Here is a 27,490-nt window from a genome sequence, read left to right on the forward strand (position 1 = left end):
CTTGCCTGGAGAATCCCATGGACAGAGAAGCCTGGCAGCCTATAGTCTATGGGGTCTCAAAGAGTTGGACACGACTGTGCAACTAACATGCACACAAACACACACACTCTGAAAGGAGACAGAAGACACCAATAATAGGATTTGGGTGCTTCAGGGACTGGGGGGATGGTGGCAGGTAAGGAATGAGGATTTGCATTCTTATCTTTTTATAATTTTAGATAATTCTGAATGTCATCAATTAGAGGGAGTCATGTTGCCTAGTCAAAAATTTCTATTAGAAAGGCCAAATTAGAATTGTGCATGGATGCCCATTAGGCTAATAGCAAGTGCATTATGAAGTAGGATTATAAACACTAATGTCTATGGATTTCTTGTAATATTGTACATTAGGTCCTCTACCTGACTCCAGCTTCCTCGATGTTGCAAGGAGAAGGTTCCTTCTGGTCCACTTGAATGTAGCCTGAGAGGGTCCTGTTCAAGGCTGATGTAAGATCCACTCCTCCTTCTAGCACCACCGCATCCTAGGGGCTAAGACGTGCTCCTGGTGGTCCCTCGTGGCCTTGGGTGGTCCCGCCAATGTCTCACAGTGCACTGGCTGTCTCATTCCAAGAGACTCCTTGAATGCCTGACCCCTCGATGAAGTGTTTCCAGAAGGGATAGCTGATACTCAATGGACCCAGAGTTCCTCTGCAGAAAGTAATGACTGAAAAGCTGTGCTATTAGGGGTTGTGAGTGTCCTTGCCAGAATCCTGTTTCTACACATCAGGGTAACAGACAGGCAAGCCCGGGGACGTGCACGTCGTGACGTCCCAGGCCTGTCCCGGCTGGTGAAGAGCATGGTTGGGTTTAGTCTTTGTCATAGAAAATAATATCTCGCTGGGCTTCCCTGGTGGTTCAGATGGTAAAGAATCTGCCTGCAGTGAGGGAGACTGGGATTCGATCCCTAGGTCGGGAAGATCCCCTGGAGAAGGGAATGGCAACCCACTCCAGTATTCTTGCCTGGAGAATCCCATGGACAGAGGAGCCTGGTGGGCTACAGTCCGCGGGGTTGCAAAGAGTCGGACACGACTGAGCGACTAACACACTGCCGTGCCAAGAGTATCAAAACATCAGAGAAATGGCATCGGGGAGAATGCCTTCAGGGCCCCATAGTTCAGGCCCTTTCCCAGACATTCTAGAGATTGCTTCCCATGAGGCCGGCAGTGCAGAACCCTGGGTGTCTAGACGAAAGCAAATAGTCACTGCTTTCCTGGCACGTCTGGGGAAAGCGGCTCCTGCTAATGGCCTTTGGGAACAGAGCTGCCAGCCTACAGGAAGGGCCGCAGGGTCCAGGCAGCTGGTTTGGAAGCTTCAGGCAGCCTGAGCCTCAAGGCTGCATCCACCATCATCTCGTCACCGAGGATGCTGACCTGTGTGCATCCTGCCATGTCCTCTGGACAAAGCTCCTTCTGCTCCTGGTCCCCGAAGCTTTCGCTTTCCCCCAGCATGCGTTTGTTTTAAACCAAGGGGCACATGACTCCTGTAACTGATTTTGCTTTTCCAGGCTAGGAATCTGGTGCGTCTGCTGTGTGGCCCACCCAGACTAAGTATTTAGGACATTACTTACCGTCTGCATTTTTCCCCTCAGCCCTGGCTCCGTTCTCTGTCTCCACCCACATTTCCCTTCCTCCTTTCACTCCCACTCTTAATTCACGTTCCCTTGGATACGGGAGCCTCTGTGGAGTTTCACCCCTGACCCCCAGCCCTTCTGGACCAACTACAAAAGCCAGGACACAAGCAAACACATAATTTGAAAAAAAAAAAAGAAAAAAGCCTGCAAGTCAAAGCAGCCTGTGGAACACCCCCCCTCTCTGGCCCCGGGGGAAACAGCCATTCCAGTTGGTGGGAGTCAGCAGGTAAGGGGTTAAGAATGGTCCAGAGGAAGGTTACAGTGAGGAAGTGGCCACTGCCAGGGGAAGGAGGTGGCTGGCTTATCCTGTGTGACTCTAGGGGGCTGAACCAGGCTTGAGGGGAACGTGGTAGGTTGCTGGAGTTCAGGTTAGTAAAAAAAAAAAAAAAAAAAAAAGGAAGAGCTTTCTAATGACTTGGTGGGTTTTTCTAGAAGTTCTGCTGTGGAGGTCAGGGAGGAGAGAGAGAGGAGACCTTCTCTGGAAAGTAGCAGAACCCATCATAAATGGGTTTATGAGCAGAACCCAGGGAGAGATTTCTTTTTTCTGTTGATTTGGTTCTGAGCGATGAACTCAAGGGCCCAGGTGACTCCCGAGGGGAGATCCTAAGGGGAGGGTCCCCCATTTCAAGGTAAAAGCGAGTCTCAGAAATCAAGTGACTCACCAAGAGGGCTCCGCTTCCCGCTGCCTATGTGATGATGTCTGGCGTCTTTCTAAGCTCCACCGGGCACCAGTTTTTGCCCACGTTTCTCTCTATAGCATCCCCACACCTAGCATGGTGCCTGGCAAAGATCTGTGAAATTTAATCGAACGAAAACCTAAAACAAAGTTTGTTTTCTCTTTTTTTTTAATGATGGCAGAGCTAGAATACAAACGCAACATTATCTGACTCCAGAAGTAGTCACTTTCTTTAAACATCACAGACACAAGGTTTGCTTGTTGGAGCCAGGATTTTTATATAGGTAAGGCCGCCTACTCGTCCTGATTTGCCTGGAATGTTCTGGTTTTAGCACTACAAGTCCTGTTTCTCAGGACACCCTCAAATTGGGATGACTGGTCAATCTATACACCCTGCATGTGTGATGCCAAGGAAGCTTGGCATTGGCCCACTCTGCAGATGAACAAACTGAGGCATGACCCAAGATGTCAGGGGCCCAGCTGGCCCTGGCACGCTTTGCTGCAGCTCTGTAAGGCTTAAGCTCTCCTTGGCTCTGGGCTGCTCTCCTTCATCTGTAACGTGGGGGTGGCACCCCTTGATGCTCCAGCCTCTCCAGCGATGGCTTATAGGATTCTGGAATTTCCTCTGGACTTCAGCTGTCTGTTTTTTCCTGCTAAGGGTGGGAAGCAATATTCCCAGGGAGACCCTTTCTGGGTTAAGGTTGAGTTTCTCCTTGGGAAGAGGTGACGGCACAGTGATGCGGTCAGGGTCGGGGTCAGCCTGTCCTTCCTCCTCTCTTTCCCTCCCCACCCCCCTCTTCGAGCCTGGGAACAAGGTGGGATCGTATATGTTAAATACTTCACCAAGGCCAGCCCTTCTGTCAGCTGGCTGGGCTGGAGCCAGGCCATTCCAAGAGGCCAGAGTCTGCCTGAGTGCCCCAGGGGCCCTGCGGTGGGTGCTGGCAGCCTGGGCTGCTTGGGGCTCCAGGATCTCTCAGGGGTCCTCCCTGCTGGACGGGCTTCTGCAGCCCCCTACCTGCCCTGGAGCATGGTGGGTGGCAACTGCATTTGGCTAGACGTGGCTGTGAAGGGTCCCCGAGGGCTCTTTCAGGTGGGGTAGTGGATATGTGAGAGACACTGGTGCCCTGCCTGCCCTGTGCATGGGGCGGGGGTTGGGGGTGGGGGGAGTCAGCAGGTGCAAGAACAAAGAGCCTTGCACACAGCAGAGCCCCCAGCCACCAAGGGCGGCCACAGAGTCACAGTGACTGAAGATGTGGGCCTCGGAACAGCCCAGGATCAAATCTCACCTCTGCCTCTTCCTAAGTGTGAGATCTTGGGCGGTGGCATTCCTTTGCTGTGGCTCAGTTTCCACATCTGCCAAATGGGAACGAAAATGCCCACCTTGAAGTTTTGCTCTGAGTAGAGGTACTGGGTATGCAGTTGGCGCCCGACAAGTAAGGGTTAACGTTATCACCACCCCCTACCCCAGCCTCAGGGTGGTTTTGGCTCCTCCCACCCCAGGACATCACCCAAGGAAGCCAGAAAGACCCAGGAGAGGAATGGATGCGATGAACACTTGTCACAGCCTTGCAGGCCTGGCAGCCCACCCAGGGTGCTTGGAAGCGCTGTGATAAGGACAGGGGAACATCTTAAACAGCCATGTGGACTGCAGCTGGAGTGCCCTGGAGCACAGGCTCTGCAGGCCCACAGATCCAAGTTCAAGTCCTGCCTCTACCGGGGCTGCCTGGTGACCCTGATCTGGTTCCTTTCAGAGCCTGAGTTTCAGCACCTGCTGAGTAAGGATAATAAGCATTCCCCGCCTGGGTGGGGATGATGATGGGGAGATAAGGAAGGCCGAGTGTCCAGCCAGGCACTGGGTACTGTCAGCACCATCATTCCCTGTCTTCTGACCTCTTTGCTGGCTGCTCTGCCTGCCTTTGTGTAGAGGGGGTACTGAGGCTGGGAGGAGTGAGGGCCCCCAGCAGAGGGACTCGCAAGAGCAAAGGCCCGGAGGCCTTGAACACCACGCTTGGGGCACTGGGCTCCTGGGGCACAGGGAGAAGTTGTCTTGGAAGGATGTGGGTGCTGAGTTCCCCGAGAGGCCTCTCTCAGCTTCCCATGAACCCTGCAGCCCCGTCCTGGGTGGGTTCATGCAGGTCACTGACCTCCCTCTGGCTGCCCAAGGGGAACAGAGTCCAGTGCTCACACCCAGGGACCCTCCCTTCCTCTCTCGGCTGCTTATCTCCACCTGGCCTCCTGATCTGGGCTGCTTTTTCCCCTTGACCTCCCCTCCCTGGAGCCCAGAAACGTCAGGATCACGCACACATGTGCCCCCCAAGTACACGCCTGTGGCCTTGTTTTCATCAGTAGTGAGATAACAACAGCCAGGATCTATGCCGAGCACTCTCCAGAAGTCTAGTTATTTAATCCCAGAATAGTGCAGTGCAAGAGGAGTCACTATTTTCCCCCACTTTGCCGATGGGGAAACCAAGGCCCAAGGCAAGTAAATGATTCTCCTCTGGTCCCCAGCTAAGATTAAACCCAGGCAACCTGACTCCTGAGCTGGGCACTCAGCCCCTCCACCATTCGGCCTCCGTGAGAGCCTGAGTTTGATGGGCTGGTTGTCCGGCCTGACTAGAGAGGGAAAATGCTTGCCTAAAATCACACAGCAAGACAGGGACAGGATGGGAGATTTTGTCAGTTTGAGCTCTAAGCTGCGCACTCAGTGTATTCCTCAGGTTTGCTGGAGTGGAAGATGGGCAGGGGGGTCAAGTTGCATCCTTGGGAGGTCTCATTAACCTGTCATTTAGCATAAGCCATTTTCTCCCTGCCTCTCTCCACACCCACAACCTAGCCCTGAACCAACCTGAGCCAGTGAATGACAAGGCAGGGGCTGGGGAGTGGGGGGGGAGAGGGGAGGGGTGTCAGCCCCCAGGCCATTACTTTTATTGCAGTTAATTGTAGGGGAGTTAAAAATAGAATTCCAATGATGGACTTCGAGGCCCAGCAACAGGATTTACCAGACACCGGTTTTGGGTGGAGGATGCCTTTCTGAATCCAAAAATCAGACCCCAGAGTCTGCTCTTCCATCTACACCCATGCTCCTGGACTTACTGCCTCCCACTGGCATCCCGGCATGAGTGTACCTTGTATGCTCTGACCGCCCCTTGGCATTGCCCAAGGATGGGGAATCAGTGTTGTCATGGTGACCAGATTTTATCTGTGGCATTAGGGATTGGGTGCAAGGGATCCGTGGCATTGGGGGCAAGGGTTGGGTCTCAGCCCCTGGGACTGGCCAGTGTGACCTGGCTTTTCCCATGAAGACTCATCTCAGTGTATCCAGTCCCCACTCTTCTGTTATTCCAAGATTTTTCTTGGAGCATTGGCGGTTGCCATGGAAACGGCTTTTGAGGCAAATGTGCCCATGTGAGCTGAGGAAGAATTCCTTAAGAAAATGGGGAGATTGCCATACTCCCCGACTCTGTGAGGCGGGCCCTTGATTTCTGGAGTCTCCAAAGACTGCCGCTTCTGGGTACACCTGGAGCTGGAGGAGGATTTGCAGTCAGCTCCTCAGGCCCTTTGCTGGCCTCTTGCCTCCAGTCTCTCCTCTTCCAAGGCAGTCCCCATATCAGTCACATGGGTTAAAGGTGGGGTCGTTTTAGAAAAATGGACACCTTTCTGCTTAAAATCCACCCATGCCCCCTATTACCCACGGGATAAATTTGGTGACTTGCAGGAGGTCTTATAATCTGACCCCTCTTCTTTTCTCAGCCATATCTCCTGCCCTCCCTGCAAAATCACCGCCCCGCCCCTCCCCCACTCTCTAATCTCACATTACCCAGCCTCTGGACCTTTGCAGTTTCCTCTGCAAATGTGCCTTGTCCCCCCACCACTCCATTAAGACAAGGCTTCACACCGTCCAAGGGCTCAACTGAAATGTTACCTCCTCCAAGAAGCCTCCCCTGCTTTCTCTGGTCATCTTCTCTTTGCTTTGTACAGAGTCAGGGCAACAAACTCAGCCAGCAACAGGGTCAGGCAGGAGGCATGATTGACTAACTTTGGAACATTCTCTGCTTCCACAAAGAATCCACGCTCTCCCCTGAAAGCTGAAAGGGAGAATGACTTGGTTCATCTTTCTCTCCCCAGATTGCTCTTGTTTCAACAACAGAGCCCGGGCAGGCTCTGTGGTGAACTGCAGCTGATTCATTGCCCCAGAGTCAAGGAAACTATAGGGAAGTTGCCAAGAGCCCCATCCGGTCTGTGATGCAGGCCCAGAAGGGCTAGTTTGCTGCAAGACTGGATTTTAGGTGACATCTCAGAGCACTCACTGTGCCGTGCTCCTGCACCCACCTCCTACTGTGGAGCATAGACTCCCACAGCCTCCAATAAGCTGTGTGGCTCTTAGAAGGTACTCACTAGCTGCCTTTTGAATGGATGCTTGAATGAATGGAGCCATGCTGTTTTCTGAACCTCTGAAACCTCAGGCCTGCCTCAGGGCCTTTGCACTGGCCCTTCCCACTGTCTGAAGAGCTCTCCCATCAGAAGGTGATATCTCTTCCTCTCCCTGTATGCAAGTCTGCTCAAAGGTAAGCTCTATCAGAGCCCTTCTCTGAACACTCTGCCTAAAGTAGCATCCACCCCCATCTCTATGCCCCACTCCTCTTTATATTTTAGTTCACAGCAGATGTCAGCACCTGTTATATTCATTTCATTTTTCCAGCATTTACATAGTGCTTCCAACAAACCAGACAAGCTTCTGAACATGATGAGCGTAAACTCATTTAATCCCTGGAGCAACCTCACCCCCATTTTTCAGATGAGGAAACCGAGGCACGGAGAGGTGTGGAGACTTGCCCACAGTCACGCAGCTGGTGAGCGTCAGGGCAGGGATTCAAACCCAGGCAGTCTGACTCCAGACTTTTTGTCTCCTTTATTACAATCCACACCTTCGAGAATGTCAGCCCCTCCAGGGAAGCAGCGTATCTGTTTTGTTCCTTGCTGTAGCCCCTGGGCCTGGCACACAATAGGCATTTAATAAATAATTCTTGAAAAGATGGAGGAAGGAAGAAAGGAGGATCAGAGAACTGGAGGGAAGAATCCTTGGGCTTCCAAGGTTTCCGTTAGCCCAACATCAAGGCCATCTTGTCGGAAGTTTCTCAGCCTCCCGGAGGGTTTGAGTCAGCCTGTCTGGAAGGGACCCCGCCCTGCCTCCCCTCCCCCTCCCTCCCTCTCCAATCGGGCTTCTGTTTTCTGACCTCTCCCAGACAAAGGTGCCAAACCGCACTCCTGGAGCCCCTGGGCCCATGCTGCGCACACTTCCTTCTGTGACAGGGCCAGTGGAGGAGAACATTCCAGGCCAGAGGCAGGAAGTCTCTGGAACAAGGTGGCCTGGAGCAAACGGGGCCTTTGGGCAGCCAGCGAGGAGCCTGGGAGGGGCCGCTGACGGCCAGATGTGCCGGGGCCTCAGGGCTGCTCAGGGGACAAGCAGATGGGATATGGGAGCAGGCCGGGAGTGGGTCCAGGACCGGATGCTGCAGCCTCTCGGCATCTCCAGTTTACCCAACATTTCCTGACATTCCTGGTGGCTCAGATGGCAAAGAATCTGCCTGCAAGGCAGGAGACCCGGGTTTGATCCCTGGGTTGGGAAGATCCTCTGGAGGAGGGCACGGGAACCCACTCCAGTATTCTTGTCTGGAGAATCCCCATGGGCAGAGGAGCCTGGCAAGGCTACAGTCCATGAGGTCACAGAGTCAGATACGACTGAGCGGCTGATACTTTCCCTGACCTCTGATCCTGCCTCCAGGGTCCCAGAGAAGGCCACACCCTGCCCTTGGACTCTAAAATAATGGACCCCACTGAGAGAGTGGAAATGTGTTTTCCAGTTTCATCACTGCGAGGTAAATCCTCTTTCCTATAAAATTAATAACTATTAACATTAATAGTGTTGGCAGCCATGATCAGGGCAGGCAGGATGCCAAGCACTTCACCAGCCTGGTTTTATCGAATCCTCACAACTCCCAGAGAAAGAGGCTGTGGATGAGGGGCCTGAGACTCAGAGAGGTGAAGCTACCTGTTCAAGGTTACACAGCCTCTAAGCGTTGGAGCTGGAGTTGAAACCTAGTTCTAAGCGACAGAACACGATTCCAGGGACAACCAGGAGAAGAGAATCCCGAAGTCCAGCCTGGAAATCCTGATTATATACCACGCTGAAGCTGAAGCTCCAATACCTTGGCCACCTGATGCAAAGAGCCGACTCGTTAGAAAAGACCCTGATGCGGGGAAAGACTGAGGGCAGGAGGAGAAGGGGGCGACAGAGGACGAGATGGTCGAACGGTATGGTTGACTCAATGGACATGAGTTTGGGCAAGCTGCAGGAGATGGTGAAGGACAGGGAAGCCTGGTGTGCTGCAGTCCATGGGGTTGCAGAGTCAGACATGACTGAGGGATGGAACAATTGCTCACTTTCTGGGTAACTTTGGGAAAGACCATGAAACTTGTTTGAATCTCAGTGTTCTCATCTGTTAAATGGGCATTAAGGGGAATCAAGCATCGTTTGAGACCCTACAGGGGGCTGGCTGTTTGGCTACGTCCTTCATATCGGTCATTTCCCTTCATCTTCAGTGTCTCTAGGTCCCAGGTTGGAAATGGGAGGTTGGAGAATGGGCCACATAGCCCGGGCCATCTCCTTGTTATCCTTAGCTTCCGGGTCGACCGAGGGACTACACTCAAGCTGAGAAATGCTTTTCAGAGGCTCTGGTGGAGGATGTGGGTATGCCGGGAAGGGAGACGGGGCTTAGAGGGGGAGGGCCTGGCGGGAGCCATGGTCTCCTCATCCGGCCCTAGGCGGCATCTGGTCTGGGTGGAGAAGCCTGAGAGCGACCGCTGGCTGGCTCCCAGCCCTCCTCGGCTTCCAGACCCCATCCAGGCTCACGTTCGAGCTCCGTGGGTTTCCTGGAAAACACAGCTCTTTCCTTTGATTCCGAATCTGGATATTCAGCCTGGCTTTCTCCCCTCCACGGAACAGCGAGGCTGCTGGCTCTCACAGACTTGTCACCATCTGATTTCTCTATACAAACATTTGCTGAGCACCTGCTGTGTGCCGGGTACCATTCATATCATCATTTCATTTCACAGTAACCTTAGGAAGGAGGTGGTAATATCAGCCCCGCTTTACTGATGAAGACACTGAGACTCGATGTGGTCTCAGTGTGGTCTGAGACCACATCATCACAGTCTGCAAGAACCCCAGACTCGAGGTCTCGATGGTGCAGAAGCTTGTAACTTCACCTTGAACTTCTAGCCCAGAGATCTTAGGTCTGCAAGAGGGTCCCCAGAGATTGCTTCATCCCTTGGATTTTCTGAAAAGGAAATTTTTACTGGGAACCTTACTATAGCTCAGAGAGGTAAAGCAACTTGTCTGAGGTCACACAGCATGGAGCCAAGCCATGCTATCTTTTTACTGGCACAAGGCTGGGGACAGACCCTTGGCCCATTCAACCACGGCATATTTGAAAGCTGGAAGAGAGCCTTTGACACCATCAACTCCAACCTCCTTGTTTCATAGTTGGGGAACCCAAGGCCCCAAAGCGTAGGGGATTTATCTAAAGACATTTGCCAAGTAGATCTTGTAAGGTATAGTAGAGAGAGCCCTGGGGTTCTTAATCTGGGTTCAAATCCTACTTCTGCCTCTTGCTAGCCACGTGACCTTGAGTAAGACTCTTAACCTCTCTGGCCTCAGCTTCCACAGCTCTAAAATGGCCATGACCACCACCTCCATTGCCCGGGGTTTGTGTGAGATGATGTACATAAGGTGCCTCTCAGCGTCCTGGCACACACAGTAGCAGCGTCAGTCCCTCAGTCGTGTCCGTTTCTTTGTGACCCCACGAAATTTAGCCTGCCAGGCTCTCCTGTCCACGGGATTCTCCAATACTGGAGTGAATTGCCATTCCCTTCTCCAGAGGATCTTCCTGACCCAGAGACTGAACCAGAGCTCCTGCATTGTAGGCAGATCTTTACCATCTGAGCTACAGGGAAGATTCACACATAGTAGGTGCTCAATAAAATATTGATACTTTGGTGACTATTATGAATAATATTTAACCCTGGCATTTGAGGGTCCAAGACTTCACCAGCACATCCAGGTGGGACTCTGGGGTGACTTCCAAGGGCCTGGTGAGGCTTTTGAAGCAGCAGAGGGAGGACTGTGGGGGCAGATGAGGCTGACACCCAGCTTCCTTGCCCTTCTCCCTCACAGTAGGTGGGGGCACTGTTGATGGGGACCGGGACTTTGCCTGCCTCCTTCCGCGTGTCTCAAGGTACTCGGAGAAGAAGTCTTGCTCTGGAGCTGTGTTAGATGCAGGACCAAAGGTGGCCTGTGTTGGCCTGGATCTAGCAGGGACAGGGGCAGGAACTATGACAACTCAGAGCACCCAGGGCTACTCAGTGTCTGGGCTCCCAGCCCACGCTGTGAGCAGGACACCGAGGGTATTGCCATGGCCAGCTCCTGGCTCGGGGAGAAGGCGACCACCGCTGGCAGCCTCCTCCAACCACATCCTGCTCTGTTCACGTAAACACCCCTGCGCCTGCTGCCTTCCAGATACGTTGTGTACACAGCTCGGGGATTATTTGCTTGAATGGACTCAAGGCTTCAGGGGATTAAGCGAATGCAGTGCCGGGTCTCCCAGTCCAGGGGGTTACAAACACGGGAGAAAGCTTGTATATAGGCCACCTCCAGGGGCTGGGGCAGTGTTTACGGGAGAGAGACCCAGGCTATTTCCCCAATAGCTTTGGATGGAAGCTGAGTGTCCCGGAGAACACACTGTGTTTGTGCACGGGACCCACGGTCGGGGCCAGAGTGGCTTTCTGGCCTGGAAGGAGAGACATACATCCACACACTCTTGCTGGGGGCCTTGTGTGACTGAAATAGCTGTTAGGTCTGCAGAAAAAAATAGCGCTTCCCAGGTAGCGCTAGTGGTAAAGAATCCGCTTGCCAGTGCAGGAGACCCAAGAGATGCAGGTGGGATCCCTCGGTGGGGAAGACCCCCTGGAGGAAGGAAATGGAAACCCACTTCAGTACTCTTGCCTGGGAAGTCTCACGGACAGAGGAGAGAGGCGGACTACGTACGGTCCATGGGGTGGCAAAGAGCTTGACGTGACTTAGCAACTAAAGAACGACGACAGAGAGCAAAGCGGGGGCCGCCAAGGGCATTCAAGTGGGGGAGAGCTGGGATGTGGTTTGCGTCTTGACATGATCTCTCCAGCTACCAGGTAGAAAATGAAATCAGTGGAAACGGCATGCTGGTTAGGGGGTCTCTAGCAGTCGGCCAGGTGGGCAGAAACGATGGGCGGATTTGTGAGCTGTTTAGGAAACAGACATGGGGATGTCTTGAGGGGGCGTGTTGAGAGTCTGGACTCTGGGCCAGAGTCTCAGAGGGAAATGGATGACCCACTCGAACGGGGTCTGTTTTAAAGGGGACTTAAAACAAATGATTTGTTTGACTGCATCAGGTCTTAATTGTATCATACAACATCTTTGTTGTGGCCCACGGGCCCTCTAGTTGTGGCCCACGGACCCTCTGGCTGTGGCCCATGGGCCCTCTGGCTGTGGCCCACGGGCCCTCTAGCTGTGGCCCACGGGCCCTCAACCCTCTAGTTGAGTCCCATGGGCTCAGTAGTTGTGACGAGCGAGTTTAGTGTCTCCTGGCCACGTGGATCTTAATTCCCTGACCAGGGATCAGACCCACGTCCCCTGTACTGCAAGGCAGATTCTTCACTGCTGGACCATGAGGGAAGTCCCTCACACGGGCTCTTGATGAGCATTTTGCTGTCTACCCTTTCTAAGTCCTTCCTAGCCTAAATGATCATCAGAAGCATAAAGGATGATAGGACTTCAGGTCTGAGAATACAAGGAGACCCTCCTGCCCTTTAAGCCAGGCGGTCGGGGAGGGACTGGTTACTGGGACCCAGGCTGTGTAGTCAGGACTGACTCATGGAGACCCTGCAGGGAGGCCGCTGGGACCATAGACACCTGACTTGCCCTCTTCCTGTCCTGTAGCCCCTGCTGGGCCTTCAAGGATAAACCCAACTAGAGGTCAGAGGGTGAGGAGTCTAGTGATGGTGTTTCTGGGGGCACAGAGCAAGGGGCAGTGATCAGAGGCACAGAGCACACTGCGGAGAAGGGATGGGTCATTCTAACAAGGGCGATGCTGTGTGATGCAGTGGACGTTTGCATGGTCTCCCGCTTCTGTGCTCTCATCAGCCATCGGAGGTTTCCTGGGGCCTCTGGCCTCTGGGCAAGTGGACTGCTCACGTCCAAGGGCATAAGCTTTTGCCTTGCTCATTGCTTTTGCTCACTGCTGTAGAGTGTGCCCATCCAAACACAGCCCCATCCAAACTCAAAGAAAATGGGGCCGCCTATTAGCGGGCCAGCTCCTTCCATCTCTCTGCAGTGACTCAGCCCGAGCTCCTGCGTGTGGGCGTGGGACCGGGGAGGAAACTTTCCCCCGACACAGGGCTAATTCTGTCCGGGCGCTGGCAGCCAGTCCTGCGGCTGGAATGGGCATGGCTTCTATGTGGTTTCGCGGTTCCTGCATCTCTCAGACCTGTGGATCCAGGGATGGGAACCCCGAGGTATCTCTAAGAGCTGTCCGTGGGGGCTGGGAGGCCCCCTCGCTCTGCCCTGGAGGATGAGACCAGCCAGGGGGCTGTGGCAGCAGGCCAAGATAACAGGACCAAAGTCGGCGGGCAGGGCCTGGGTGGTGGCGGGTGGATACTGCCAAGGAGAGACATTTGTGATGGGAGAGTCGTGCCTGCAAGGTTCTGTTATGGCTCAAACCTGCTCGCTGAGGCTGTGGTCTTGGCAAGTAGAAAGGGCCAAGGTTAGGGGGTCAGAGAATCCTTGGTTCAAACCCTGGGATGATGCATCAAGGCTGTGTGAGCCTGGGAGTGTCACTTCACCTCTCTGAGCGAGGCTTCATTTGCAAATCTATGCAGTAAGTAGGGACGGATGTGCAGCTGCGAAGATGTGCGGGGCGCCAGGCAGACTTCTAGGCTCTGGGATACATCACACACAAGACAGGCTGAGGCCCTCTTCTTTGAGGCTTAGGGAGGGTCAGTTCCTCTCCCGGACCTCCGTTTTTCCCAGCTGCAAAACAGGATGCCTCTGGGGGCCCTCTCAGCTCCTAAAAGCCTTTGGGAGGCTGAGAAGGCTGGAGGAGAGGCCTCCAGGGCCGCCCAGCCCAGACTGTAGGGGTGGGCCATGGGGGAGGTGGGAGAGGGGACAGGAGTCTGGCCAAAATCGGAGGGAAGGGTTTCCAGTTTCCCCGCCGGGCTCCCACGCCCACGGGCCCTGATCAAGCCCCTGCATTCGGCCTGGGGCCGGGGGCCGCCGGGGGAAGCTTAGACCGGGCTGGAGAGGCAGCAGGCTGGGAGAGGGGCAGCCGTCGGTTTAGGTGTTCCAGGCACCCAGGCGAGTGATGCTAGCAGGTGAGGGGTGGCTGGGCCTCTGCGGGGACCGGTGGAGGGAAGATGAGGGGAGAGGGAGGGGACAGGGAGACAGAGATAAGGCAGGGAGCCTGCACTGAGAAGCGATAGCAGGGAGAAGGAGAGACAGAGACAGGGACAGACAGAGTCGAAAAAGCACAAGGCGAGACAGAAGGAGCGAGACCAAGACGGGGTGACTGAGGAACGAGCAGGGAGAGACCCAGACTTGGACAGAAAGGGAGCGAGCCTCTGCAGACTCTAGCAGGGCATGGAGACGAAGCAGAAGGCCACACCTGCCCAAATGCCTGTCAGCCCTGCTGTCCCCCGAGCCCAGGGCACCCAGGCCAGCAGGTGGCAGCTGGAGGAGCTGGGGGGACTCCTAAGGACCAGGATTCACCTCCCTGCCCCGCCACTAACCGGGTGTGTGACTGCAGGCAAGTCCCCCTTCGCCCACTGGTGCCCGGCCTCGGGCGTCCCCTCGGTAAATCTGGACAGGTGACAGTGGCTGTGCAGGCTTCAGGGGTGGTGGGGGTTCCAGGTGAGAAGAGCTGTGCCCACAGCACCCCGGCCTCCTCTCCAGGGCCAGGGAGCAGCAGATTCCACAGGCCCCTGAAGGATGGGTGGATGCATGAGCCCCGCCTCCAAAGGGCTTTTCCTGCGGCGCGCAGGATGGGACCCTTGGGATGTGACGCGCTCCCATTAGGCAGATGGGCTCGGAGGACACCCTTGGGGGCCTGGAGTCTCGTCTTGCTCCATGTACAGAATGCACACCCCGAATCTGTGGGGGTTCTTGTGCGATCCCACCAGGGCAACCCCCAGAGGATTCTGGAATGTTCTGAGGAGGCAAGGCAGTGGACAAAGAAAGAGAGTGGGGGTTGGAAGGTCAGCAGGCTCGGAGCTTCCTCTCCAGGAATTGGACCTACCTTGCTGAGCTGAGCCAGCTGTGTGATGTTGGGCACCTTACTAACCTCTCTGGGCCAGTTTCCCCATCTGTAACAGTGCTTAGAACTATGCCTGGAAATTGGTGAGGACTCTACACGTGTTTGTTTAAGAAAAACGAAGCCAGAAACATCTGCCTGAGGTTTTTGCTCTCTGTGGTGGGAGGAACTAGATACGGCCTAACACCCTGCCCCCTCACGCCACCACAGCCACTTCCCCAGCAAGGGTCTGGCCCAGCTGGTGGGGAGAGCAGGACCAAACATGCAGAACCTCCTGCCTGGTCCGTCCGGTCCCAGCTCGGACTGGGCTGACGCTATTCCTCTCATGCGCTGGTCTGGGTTCATTCCCGGCCTGTGGGAGGCGGCTGGCATGGAGGGGCTCTCGGGGCCCCAGGCAGGGCCAAAGCCGCTTGCTGGGCCGCTCCCTGCCCAGTGTGGCTTCATGAGGGCTTCAGTGACCTAGGCATGGGCGGCTCACTGCCCCGGGCAGGGATCTGGGGTGTTTTGCTCGTTTCCTTTGTGTTTTCCTGGACCTCAGGAGAGGGGAGAAGTCTGCCATAATGATACCCTTCCACCCCACCTTCATCTGGCCTCCGGAAACCCCCGCACTTGTCTAATGTTCCTTCATTTCCTTTATCCCCAGTTCCTTCTTGCTGTGCCTTCCCAGCGAGGCACTCTAATCTGTTCACAGTGTATCTTGTTGTTCAGCCCTGTTCTTTTGTGTTACTGTGCGGCTGCTTTTAGATGTGTTTTCAGTGTACTTACACGCTATCTGGGTAGGTGGTTTTAAGATGCAGGGCGTTCCTTTGCTGTATGTACGCTTGCTAATCTGCGGCCTCTAACAGCTGTCTAGCTCTGGGGCTTTCGCACGTTGCCTCTTCGCATGTAGCCTCTCCCACAACAGCTGGACGTCAGCCGCCTCCAGCTCCTAGCCATCAGCAGATGCCTGTGTGCACTACCCAGACCCCTGGATCCCTGAGTGTCACAGCGCACAAAGCTCTTGCTTCCTGATGGCCTGCACCTGTGGCTCAGCCAGTGGACTGCCCTCAGTGGGCAGGCAGCGCCTGGGACGGTGCCCCTCCCAGGACAGGATGGAGGGATATAAACAGCTTCCTGGAATGTGACCTCCATTGTTTCCTGACCCCGCCCTGAACCAAGGCCACCTTCCTTGGGCCTCTGCCTGGCGCTGCCCCCTTGACCGACCTCTTCCCTTTCCCAATCTTACTTCTCCAGTCACTTACTGGGGTTTCCTGGAACACTTCCTTAATAATCACGTTTGCAGGAAGGCTGATGTGAAGTTTGCTCCTGAAGAATCCAAGATAAGGCATGCCTTCCCCACCCGCCTACCAATCCTGCACACGGGCATCTCGAAGCATGATTCTTCCTGGGGCGTGGCCTGAACCCTTTGCCAGCCCGAGGGCTCCATCCCAGCTTTCTAGTCCTCTCGGTGGTTCTCATTTGCACCTCCTTGTTCATCGGTTTGTCTAACGCCTCCTGTAAGGTTTCCCGCCTGAACATTATCTGTTTAGATCATTAGCCCATTTTTTCTGCCGGGGTTGCAGTCTTTCTGGATTTTCAGGAAGGTGCTCTCTGTACATTCTAGGTGGCAGTCCCAGTGCAGAGGAAGCAAACTGGAAGAACAGCAAAGTTGCTGTCCTAACCCCCAGTACTTTGGGAGCATGACTGTATTTGGAGACAGCGTTAAAATTTTTTATTTTTAAAAAATATATTTTTATATTGGAGTATAGTTACTTTACAATGCTGTGTTAGTTTCTGCTGCACAGAGAAGGGATGAATACATACATCCCTCCCTCTGAAGCCTCCCTCCCACCCCTCTGGGTCATCACAGAGCACTGAGCTGAGCTCCCCGTGCTATGCAGCTGCTTCCCGCGAGCTATTTCACACCCAGCAGTGTATATATGTCTGTTTTGCTCTCCCAGTTCATTCTACTCTCTTCTTCTCCCTCTGTGTTCACATGTCCGGTCTCTACAGGAGACAGGGCTTTTAAAGTGGCGATTAGCATAAAGTGAGGTCTCTAGGGGGATGCTTAATCCAACCTGCCTGATGCCCTTCTATGAAGAGGTGATTAGGACGCCGACCCACACAGGGGGAGACCGTGAGGACGTTGCAATATCCTGAGGACCTGCTTGGTGCCCACCTTCTTCCCTGACCTGGACACAGAGCTGAATAAGACCAGTCCTCACCCTCAGGTAGCTTGCAGTCCAGTCAGGCGTGTTGTTTTTTGTTCAGTCGCTGAGTCATGTCCGACTGTTTGCGACCCCATGGACTGCAGCACGCCAGGCTTCCCTGTCCTTATCTCTTGGAGTTAGCTCAAAAACACATCCATTGAGGCCCTTCAAGCATCTCATCCTCTGTCACTCCCTTCTCCTCTTGCCCCCAGTCTTTCCCAGCATCAGGGTCTTTTCCAATGAGTTGGCTCATCACATCAAGTGGCCAAAGTATTGGAGCTTCAGCTTCAGCATCAGTCCTTCCCATGAATATTCAGGGTTGATTTCCTTTAGGATGGACTGGTTGGATCTCCTCCCAGTCCAAAGGACTCTCAAGAGTCTTTTCCAACACCACAGTTCGAAAGCATCAATTCTTCGGCGCTCAGCTTTCTTTATGGTCCAGCTCTCACATCCATTCTTGACTACTGGGAAAACCATGGCTTTGTCGGAGCTTTGCCAGCAAACTGATAGCTCTGCTTTTTAACATGCTGTGTGTAAAAGCCAGTAATAATCATATGAACACCATGGGCCCCGGAGTAGGAAGCCGGGTGCCCTGGGAGCCTGAACGGGGGGGGTGTTAGTATCTTGCGCTGCTGTAACAGATTACTGCAGACTGCGTGGCTTAAAATGACTAAAATGCACGCTCAGTTGTGCCTCCGGAGGCCAGAAGTCTGCAGGGAGCTGTCGCAAGTTGGGCTTCCTCGGAAGGCTCTGGGGAGGCTCCCTTCTGGGTCCCCCAGTTCTGGGGCTCTGGGCATCCCTCAGCTCCTGGCCACATCCCTCCAGTCTCTGCCTCCCTTTTCACATGGCTTCTCTGTTCCCCTGTCAAATCTCCTTCTGTCATCTCCTCTCACGGGGACACTTGTCTTTGGGGTTAGAGGCCAGCTTCTCCCAAGGTGATCTCATCTTGGGATCCTTACGTCAATTATATCGGCAAAGATCCTTTTTCCAAATAAGGTCACATTCACAGGTTCTGGTGGATGTATCTTTTTTTTTTTTTTTTTAAGGGAAGATTTAACCTACTCCAGGGGGTGGGGGTTGTCGTGGCAGTCTGGAAAAGAATTTCCAGACATAGAGCATTTCATCAGGGAGTGAGTTTATTAAGAACAAAGAGCAGAGAGAACGTGGGTGCTGCGAGCACAGCGGGCTGACCTCCTGACAGAGCAGGGGGAGCTGACCGTGAGAACAGCGGGCCAGCTCAAGCGAGAGCTGACGCTTTTGGTGGGTTAGTAGCCAATTTTTATAGCCTCAAGACAAAGGAAATTCCTGCTGGAAAGGTGGCATTAGGTGATTGCTCAGGGTGCTCTAGGGTGAGTACAGGGGTGGGCATTTTTGCCTAATATGGGGTTAGGAAATCTGCTGGTGATGGTCAGGGGGGCTTCTGGCAATGGTTACAAAGGGGTCTCGATCAGTTTCAGAGGTGACCTTGGTTCTGGGCTCCACTTCTGTGACCTTGGTGCAAGGCCTCATACTGGTGGTCTTGGGATGGGAACTCCACGAGGGTGGGGGTACACCAAGAGAAACCTTCCTGGAGAGAGGAGCCTGGTTTCAGGGCTGAGTCTGAAATTGTAGAGGAAATTAGAGAGAGTGATTTTGATTTTTGGCAGGTGCCGAGTAGCAAATATGTTGGTCAAAAAGGTTTTAGGGGATTCCCTCATGGTCCAGTGGTTAGGACTCTGTGCTCCTAATACCAAGGGCCCAGGTTTGATCCCTGATTAGGGAACTAAGATCCTGTAAGTTGCGGTGCAGCCAAAAAAAAGGTTTTAGTTGCTTCACTTCAGGACGCTTTGTCTCTTCACAAAACAGAGCTCTCAGACCTCCCAGGACCTTGACCTCGATTTGCCTGGGTCTTTCCCTGTCATCCTCGCCGAGCCTGGGACAAGCTGGAGGGCCTTAACTCATCCTCCCAGTGGTCCTGAGAAGTCGGTAGGGCAGGGGTTTCTATCAGTCCCATTTTGCAGATGGCACAACTGAGGCTCAGATGGGGAGGCGACTTGGTCGGGTGACACAGGGAGTCTCCCCGCCATGCCACCCCCTCCTCCGTGGTCCCAAAAGGGCACAAGTTGGAGATGACAGGAGGAATCTGGGAGCGGAGCCAGGACAGCTTGTCTGTCCCCTGGGCTCCTGGGGAGCCTAGGGCAGAAAGAGGGATAGTCTGGCCAGACTCACCTGCCCACCTGGACTGTGATAGACAACGTCAGCTTGGCAAACGATTCCCAGCTGTGCCATAGACCTCAGATCATCCTGAAAACTGGGAACATAGGTTCCTCGATGAGCCAAGAAAGGTCAGCAAAGAGGAGGTGTCCTGGGAGGGTGGAGCTGGGGTCCCTGGGGCATCAGCAAGGGTGCGAACAGACACAGGAAGGAGTGCTCACTTCCTGGAAAGCAAGGCGGTGAAGAGCAGGCTGAGTCAGAGCAGCCTGGGTGTGAGGGTGCGTGTGTGCCTGCTCAGTCCCTTCAGTCGTGTCCAGCTCTTTGTCACCCCATGGATTTCAGCCCTCCAGGCTGCTCTGTCCATGGGATTCTCCAGGCAAGGATATTGGAGTGGGTTCAGTTCAGTCCAGTTCAGTCACTCAGTCGTGTCCGACTCTTTGCGACCCCATGAATCGCAGCATGCCAGGCCTCCCTGTCCATCACCAACTCCCAGAGTTTACCCAAACTCATGTCCATCGAGTCGGTGATGCCATCCAGCCATCTCATCCTCGGTCGTCCCCTTCTCCTCCTGCCCCCAATCCCTCCCAGCATCAGAGTCTTTTCCAATGAGTCAACTCTTCGCATGAGGTGGCCAAAGTATTGGAGTTTCAGCTTCAGCATCAGTCCTTCCCATGAACACCCAGGACTGATCTCCTTTAGGATGGACTGGTTGGATCTCCTTGCAGTCCAAGGGACTCTCAAGAGTCTTCTCCAACACCACAGTTCAAAAGCATCAATTCTTCAGCACTCAGCACCCACTTCCAGTACTCTTGCCTGGAAAATCCCATGGATGGAGGAGTCTGGTGGGCTGCAGTCCATGGGGTAGCTAAGAGTCAGACATGACTGAGCGACTTCACTTTTCACTTTCATGCATTGGAGAAGGGGATGGCAACCCATTCCGGTGTTCTTGCCTGGAGAATCGCAGTGACGGGGGAGCCTGGTGGGCTGCCGTCTATGGGGTTGCACAGAGTCGGACATGACTGAAGCGACTTAGCAGCAGCAGCAGCAGCAGCAGCAGCAGCAGCAGCAGCAGCAGCAGCAACTTTCTTCACAGTCCAACTCTCACATCCATACATGACCATTGGAAAAACCAGAGCCTTGACTAGACGGACCTTTGTTGGCAAAGTAATATCTCTGCTTTTTAATATGCTGTCTAGGTTGGTCATAACTTTCCTTCCAAGGAGTAAGCGTCTTTTAATTTCATGGCTGCAATCAACATCTGCAGTGATTTTGGAGCCCCCAAAAATAGTCAGCCACTGTTTCCCCATCTATTTCCCATGAAGTGATGGGACCAGATGCCATGATCTTAGTTTTCTGAATGTTGAGCTTTAAGCCAAATTTTTCGCTCTTCTCTTTCACTTTCATCAAGAGGCTTTTTAGTTCCTCTTCACTTTCTGCCATAAGGGTGGTGTCATCTGCTTATCTGAGGTTATTGATATTTCTTCCGGCAATCTTGATTCCAGCTTGTGTTTCTTCCAGTCCAGCGTTTCTCATGATGTACTCTGCATGTAAGTTAAATAAGCAGGGTGACAATATACAGCCTTGACGGACTCCTTTTCCTATTTGGAGCCAGTCTGTTGTTCTAACTGTTGCTTCCTGACCTGCATACAGATTTCTCAAGAGGCAGGTAGTTAGGGCTCCTTATATGCCACTGTGCTCTGCAACAGCTTTACAAGGATATCCATAGCTTCCAGGTAAGAAAATCGAGGTTCAGAGAGGTGAAGCAACTTGCCCAAGGCCACACAGCTGGGAAATCTGACTCCAGAGCCTGACTTCCAAGGATCCTGAGTGAAAACTCTCTTGGGTTCCCGCTGCTTGAATGAGGAATTCAGAGTCCCAGTACCACCTCTCTGAGCTCTCCAAGCCTTCACTTTGAATCCCGAGAGCCCAGACTGTCATCACGTTCTTGATCTTCCCATGGAGCTGTCCACCCCATGTCTGTTTCCCTTGCCCTCAAGGCCCCCGCAAGCAGCCACCAGTGGGAAATCACCCCTGGGATGCTGTATCGGCCCTGGACAGTGATGCTACCCACTGCCTCTGTCACTTGCCTTTCAGCGAAGCCCCTGCCCAGTGAGACATGCCCAGGGGAATCCAGGGTTAGGGAACAACAATACTCCCTAAGCTGCTTCCTCCATCTCCATACATGAAGTTCTACCATGAATCCCATTACCCTTTCTGATGTGGCCACAAGGAAGCTCAGAGTTGCAGGTCAGAGGCCTCAAGCCCATTGATTCTGCTGTTTGCAGTTTCTGCCCTGGTTTGGGTTGGCTCTGATGTCTCCATCTAGTTAAACGTTTTGTTGGTTATAGTCCCTTGTGATAGACAAATCGGTGCACACATTAACCCAAACACTTCACCTAGCGTTTTAGGGGAGCAGTGTTTTTTTTTGTTGGTTGTTTGTGCCTCCCCAACAAATGCCAGTAGTGATAACGCTATTACTTCCAAGGTAAAGGTAAGGGTTAGGGGAAGGTCACACAGCAGGCTGACCAGATGTGCTGCGGTGGTGGGGGTGGGTCGGGGGAGATGGGGGTTGGGATGAAGGGTTTAGCTGTTGATCTGAGTTCATAAGACTCTACCACTTACCAGCTGGGTAACCCTGGGTCCGTCTCTCAGCGTCTCTGAGCCTCTGCTTCCTCCTCTGTAAAGCGGGAGTAACTGGTACGTTCTGTGTCTGGCACTGAGTCCACCCGGACCCCTGGTTCTTAGATCGAGAGCCAATTGCCGCGCCTTGTTCTGCCCTGCAGGTATTTCCAGCTGTGTTTGGGGGCTGACCGGCCAGGGACCACCACTGGAGAGCTGTGGATGTAACAGTGAAATGGTGAGGGGCCCTTGTGGTCTGAAATCCTCTCTCCAAAGGGCAGCAGTGGGAGGCCAGGACGAGGCAGGGGCGCTGGTGGCACAGCTGTCCCCTGGGTTTTGGGAATCTGGTCAGAGTCAGGTTCAAAGCACTGTGCACCTCTCCTTCATTGCGCTTAGCTTCACTGCGATTTTTCCACGATTGGAGGGTTGTTCGTTTGGTTTTTTTTTTTTGGATGAGTGTTTGTCTCCCACTAGACTATAAAGGAAAAAGAGAGAGTCCCAGAGAGGCAGCAAAAACACGGTGGCCCAGAAGGTAAGCGTCCGAGGCTGCCCTGACTCATGGACTGCCCCTTCCCAGCTTTGTGCTCTTGGGCACATAACTTAAGCTCTCTGTGCCTCAATTTCCTCATCTGTAAAATGGGGTTTGTAACCACTTCATTGAGTTGTTATGAGGATGAAAGGACTTTGCATACATCCACCCTTTAGAATAGTACCTGGTATATAGTAGGTGCCTGCGAGCTGTTTGTCAAATAAATAAAATAGCAAAGCCACCCTGGCTGGTCTTGCTCACAGCCAGGGAGGACACTGTTGGGCTCGCTGGTGGTGGTCAACCTCTTAAACCCAGTTATACATTTTGTTGGTTATAGTTCCTCGTGATAGATAAATCGGTGCACACATCAGCCCACACACTTCGGCCAGTGTTTTAAAGGTGCAGTGTTTTTGTGTGCTTGTTGTTCACTCCTCCCCAGCCAACGCCAGGAGCTCTTTGTTTTCCTGAGTGTATTCATTTTGGCTGTGCTGGGTCTTCGCTGCTGTGTGGGCTCTTCTCTGGTTGTGGCGAGCGGGAGCTACTCTCTGGTCTGGTGCACAGGCTTCTCACTGTGGTGGCTTCTCACAGGCTCGAGGGCGCCCGGGCTTCAGTAACTGGGTGTTGCAGGCTCGGCAGTGGCAGCTCTCGGCTTCTAGAGCACAGGCTCAGTGGCTGTGGTGGATGGGCTCAGGTGCTCCTCCGCACGTGTAATCTTCCCCAATCAGGGGTTGAGCCCACGCCTCGGGCATCGGCAGGCAGGTTCATGGCCACTGGGCCACCAGGGAAGCCCTTTAAAGCCAGTTCTAATCCAAGTTCCCCTCACGCCCCCTGTCTCCCCTGGCAGAGAATGGAGGCTGAGGATTACAACGCCTCCTACGAGGACTACCCCGACGACTTGGACCCCATCGTGGTTCTGGAGGAGCTGTCTCCCCTGGAAGGCAGAGTGGTCAGGATCTTCCTGGTGGTGGTCTACAGCATCATCTGCCTCCTTGGGATCCTGGGCAACGGCTTGGTGATCGTCATCACCACCTGCAAGATGAAGAGGACGGTGAACACCGTCTGGTTCCTCAACCTGGCCGTGGCCGACTTCCTGTTCAACATCTTCCTCCCCATCCACATCGCCTACGCCGCCCTGGACTACCACTGGGTGTTCGGGACGGCCATGTGCAAGATCAGCAACTTCCTGCTCATCCACAACATGTTCACCAGCGTCTTCCTGCTGACCGTCATCAGCTTCGACCGCTGCGTCTCCGTGCTCCTCCCGGTCTGGTCCCAGAACCACCGCAGTGTCCGGCTCGCTTACACGGCCTGCCTGGTCATCTGGGTCCTGGCTTTTTTCTTGAGTTCCCCGTCCCTCGTCTTCCGGGACACGGCCCACCTGCACGGGAAGATATCCTGCTTTAACAACTTCAGCCTGTCGGCCACCGGCTCTTCGCCGTGGCCGGCTCACCCCCAGGTGGACCCGGTGGGCTCCAGCCGGCACATGGTGGTGACCGTCACCCGCTTCCTCTGCGGCTTCCTGGTGCCGGGCCTCATCACCACCGCCTGCTACTTCACCATCGTCTACAAGCTACAGCGCAGCCGCCTGGCCAAGACCAAGAAGCCCTTCAAGATCATCCTGACCATCATCGTCACCTTCTTCCTCTGCTGGTGCCCCTACCACGCCTTCTACCTCCTGGAGCTCCGTCGTGGCTCCGTGCCTCCCTCCGTCTTCAGCCTGGGCGTGCCCCTGGCCACCGCCATCGCCATCGCCAACAGCTGCATGAACCCCATCCTGTACGTCTTCATGGGTCAGGACTTCAAGAAGTTCAGGGTGGCCCTCTTCTCCCGTCTGGTCAATGCCCTGAGTGAGGACACAGGGCATTCCTCCTACCCCAGCCACAGGAGCTTTACCAAGATGTCATCCGTGAACGAGAGGGAGACTGGCATGCTCTGAGCCTCGCCCGGAAATCCCCCCAGTGGATGCTCCCAACCTTGGAGGAGGCTCAAAGCTACACCTTCTGGAGACCATGGCAGGAACCCTCCCCACCCCCCAACAGTGGACACTCCCAACCTTGGAGACTCAAAGCTATGCCTTCTGGACACCACAACAGGAGCCTCCTGGGCAACCCACAGATGCCCACTGTATTTTACGTGGGGCTGAGCAGTGTTTTTGAGCTGGGAATCCAGGGTTTGGAACACCTTTCCTGCAGTGCTGCGGTGCCTAGGCTTGGACCAGTATTCCGTACATCTTCGGAGACTCGCCTTGACCAACGCAAAGCAAAAAAGGGAGAATTTTCTAAAGCACTGCCATGAACTGGGCTGGGCATAAGACAGAGGGATTCAGTTACCTACCTGAGCACTTTCCAGGCACGACACAGACAGTTTGCAAGGTCCGTTTCTGGTGTAAGGAGAGGAGGTCAGAGCCAAGCCAGTGTGATGTAGATCACGCCTCGCCACAGAGCCCTATATTAACAGCTGGCCAGAAATCCTGCTTTTAAGCCATTCTTCAGGTCTCGGGCGTGTTGGAATGCACACACCTTTTCCAGGCCACTTGGGAAGAGAAGGTGACATATGAGCACAGAAACTCCTGGGACCATGCATTTGACTTTCAGATCAGCTGGAAAGATAGACAACAGGTCCTGAGGGGGGCATGGGGCTTTTTAATGGGGGCAAGAGAAGGGCTACAGGGCTACAGGGCTACAGCGAAGACTTGGGTCTTGTGGGGGAAAGAATGGAGAAAGAAAAGACCTTTCAGAGGGCATGTGACAGGAAACAGCTCACCCTAGAACCCTCCAGGGCAATGGTGCTGTGTTGAGGGTGGGGTCAGGCTGCCACCCCCTCGCCCAAGCCCTGACCTCAATTTGCATTTGTTCCCCTGGGGCTGGTTCGAGGTGGGCAGCCCCCTACTCACTCCATCACGGCAATTCTTCCCTCTTCCTGACCCACTGACTCTGGCTGTTGTTGCTTGGAAGAAAACACTCCGGGGCAGGGGGTAGAGAGTGGGTGGGGGTGGAGGGTGGGATCTCTTCTTTCTCAATGTCCTCAGAGCCTTGCTGGAGGCTAGCCCAAAATCAGCTGCAGGAAGCAACCTGGGAGGACCAAAGATGCCTCTGAGGGCTCAGTCCCTCCAGAAGCAGACTCTGGAGCCTGGCTCATTGGACTGTACTCCTGAGATGCAGGGCCTGGGGGGCGGTGGGGGTGGGGCGGGCCCAGCGGGGGGTGGGGTGGGGGTGGGGGTGCCCTGGGCCCAGGACTCCTCCTGTGGGCAGCCACACTGTCTTTTCCGGCATCCCACTTACAAACGACAAAGGTGATGCTCAGAGTGGGGAAGTTACCCAGCGTCACACAGCCAGCCAGGGGGCAGAGTCTCCAGAAGAGAACAGAGCTGTTCTGTCATGGAGAATGCCTCTGCAGAGAATATTCTACACGGTCCTGGTAACCTACATTTATTTAGCACGTCTATGTTAAGCACTTTACGTGTGTATCTCCTTCATCCCTCCCGGCAGCCAGCCCCGAGTTAGGTACAATTATCACTTCCCTTTTATGCAGGAGGCTCCTGGGGTTCAGAGAGTTTAAGTAACTGGCCCAAGGATGCCCAGCTGGTCTCTGTTAAGAGTCTGGACTTGAACCTAGGTCTGTCTGGCTCAAAGAAGGCTGCAGAAGCTTAGGGTTTTGAGCATTCATATATGCGTATCCCTCAGCAGATTCCTGTTAACATCTTAAAGGCTTTAAAGGCAGCTATGCAAATAGCTTTCAAAAATGATCCAAAGTGGCAGAGAAAATGTGCTTGGCTCCCAGCTCCCTTGGCACCCATCTACACCCACCCATCCTGGTTCCCACCTCCTGTGTCCACACACACCCCTCCCCACCGTCCCACCCCACCCAGCTCTCCAGGGAGGGCGGCGGGGAGGGAAGCCTGGAGGGAGGACCCTTTGGCCTCCGAGTGTCCATATTCCATTCTCTTCCAAGTTTCTTTGTTGTGAAACCATTTCTCCAACAAGATGCAATGAACAGATGTAACGTCTACATAGTGCCGGGCAAGTTCCCCAGGCCACGGGCTGTTTGGATTCGTACCTCATTTAGAGACAAACTGTTCCTTCACTCTGTTGGGTCATTGCGCTTTGAAAGGCAGCTCTGAGTTGACCCTACTGGGGCCTCCAGTTGCTTCAAGCAGTCTGAACTTAGCTTGAGCAAAGGGAGCTTTCAATATTGCCCAGAGGCCCCTGTCACCCACCCCCCACCCACCCAACTTCACAGTGAAGAATCCAGGCCATGAGATGGAGTCAGGGGGGTTCCAGGCCTCAGAGACAGTCAACAGCCACTTGGGGAGGGCCACACTATTTGCTGGGGCTCAGTTTCATGTTCCTTCTGGGCTGCGTGCAGGCCAGCCCAGGCCGGGGGAGCCAGGAAATCATTTTGTCTTTGGAAAAGCTGATGAACAGGAGCAAAATGAAAACCAGCTGTGTTCCTCCTAGGAGCCAGGCCTTGCTTTTTCTGGCTGCCCCACCAGTCTTCCTGTTCTGACCATCAAATGCTTAAGTGCAGCCGTGACAACCTTTTCAGTCTTGTCCCTACAGCTACTTCTGAGGGTCCCCACTGGTCATACGTTCAAAGACCCTGAGTTTCACACAGCACGTTCACCTGAATTACTCCACAGGCAGCTAAAACCGCGCTGTGTGCCCAAGAGCCCTCCCTCCGGGGCCAGGACCCCCCAGTGGGTCCTGCAGCGCTGCCTCCTGGGTGGGGTGGGGCGGGGTGGAGAGGGCATGGGGTTGTGGGCAGAAGGATAAAAAGAGAAGATGCTGTTTGAGGGCGGGGGGAGAGGGAGGGAGGAGAGAAGTGAGAAGAACAATGATGAAGAAAAGCGATCTGGCATTTATTAAGCACCTACTGTGTATCCGGCCCAGAATCTCATCAAAGCCTCAAGAACGACCCTGTCAGAAGAGGACCATCAGACCCGAGTGGGGGGTGCAGAAAAGGAGGTTTGGCCTGTGGACCCCACTTGATGAGAGTCACACGGTAGTAAATGGAACTGGGTCTGCTGCCCGAGAGAGTTCCCAGCTTCTTCAGCCCTTGGGAGGATGGAGAGGGAGGGGGAGGGAGAGAGGAGGAAGAGAAACAAGAGGGAGGGTCTGAGAAGGGGAGTCGGACCCAGGCGCCGGCCAAAGGAGGAGTTTGCTTTAAGCTGGACCCCAGGGTCAGCCTGGAGAGCAGAGCCCAGGATGGATGGGAGAA

The 27,490-nt window shown here is 54.1% G+C and overlaps 1 protein-coding gene across 2 annotated transcripts in view; it reads left to right on the forward strand.

The window, feature by feature from the left end:
• CMKLR1 (chemerin chemokine-like receptor 1) overlaps positions 1–25,234 on the forward strand; it is a 41,628-nt gene extending 16,394 nt beyond the window's left edge. The window contains exons 1-2 of one of the 2 annotated variants that reach the window (XM_052654840.1): positions 8,204–8,221; positions 23,118–25,234. In XM_052654840.1, the coding sequence (XP_052510800.1) occupies positions 23,121–24,209 (1,089 nt within the window). In that variant the 5' untranslated portion in view covers positions 8,204–8,221; positions 23,118–23,120 and the 3' untranslated portion in view covers positions 24,210–25,234. Of the gene's footprint in view, positions 1–8,203; positions 8,222–23,117 lie in introns of those variants that run through there. The other variant, XM_052654839.1, reaches the window with a different exon arrangement.
• Positions 25,235–27,490: the final 2,256 nt, after the last annotated feature.

Source organism: Budorcas taxicolor, chromosome 17 (assembly GCF_023091745.1).
Source record: "Budorcas taxicolor isolate Tak-1 chromosome 17, Takin1.1, whole genome shotgun sequence".
Classification (NCBI taxonomy): Eukaryota; Metazoa; Chordata; class Mammalia; order Artiodactyla; family Bovidae; genus Budorcas; species Budorcas taxicolor.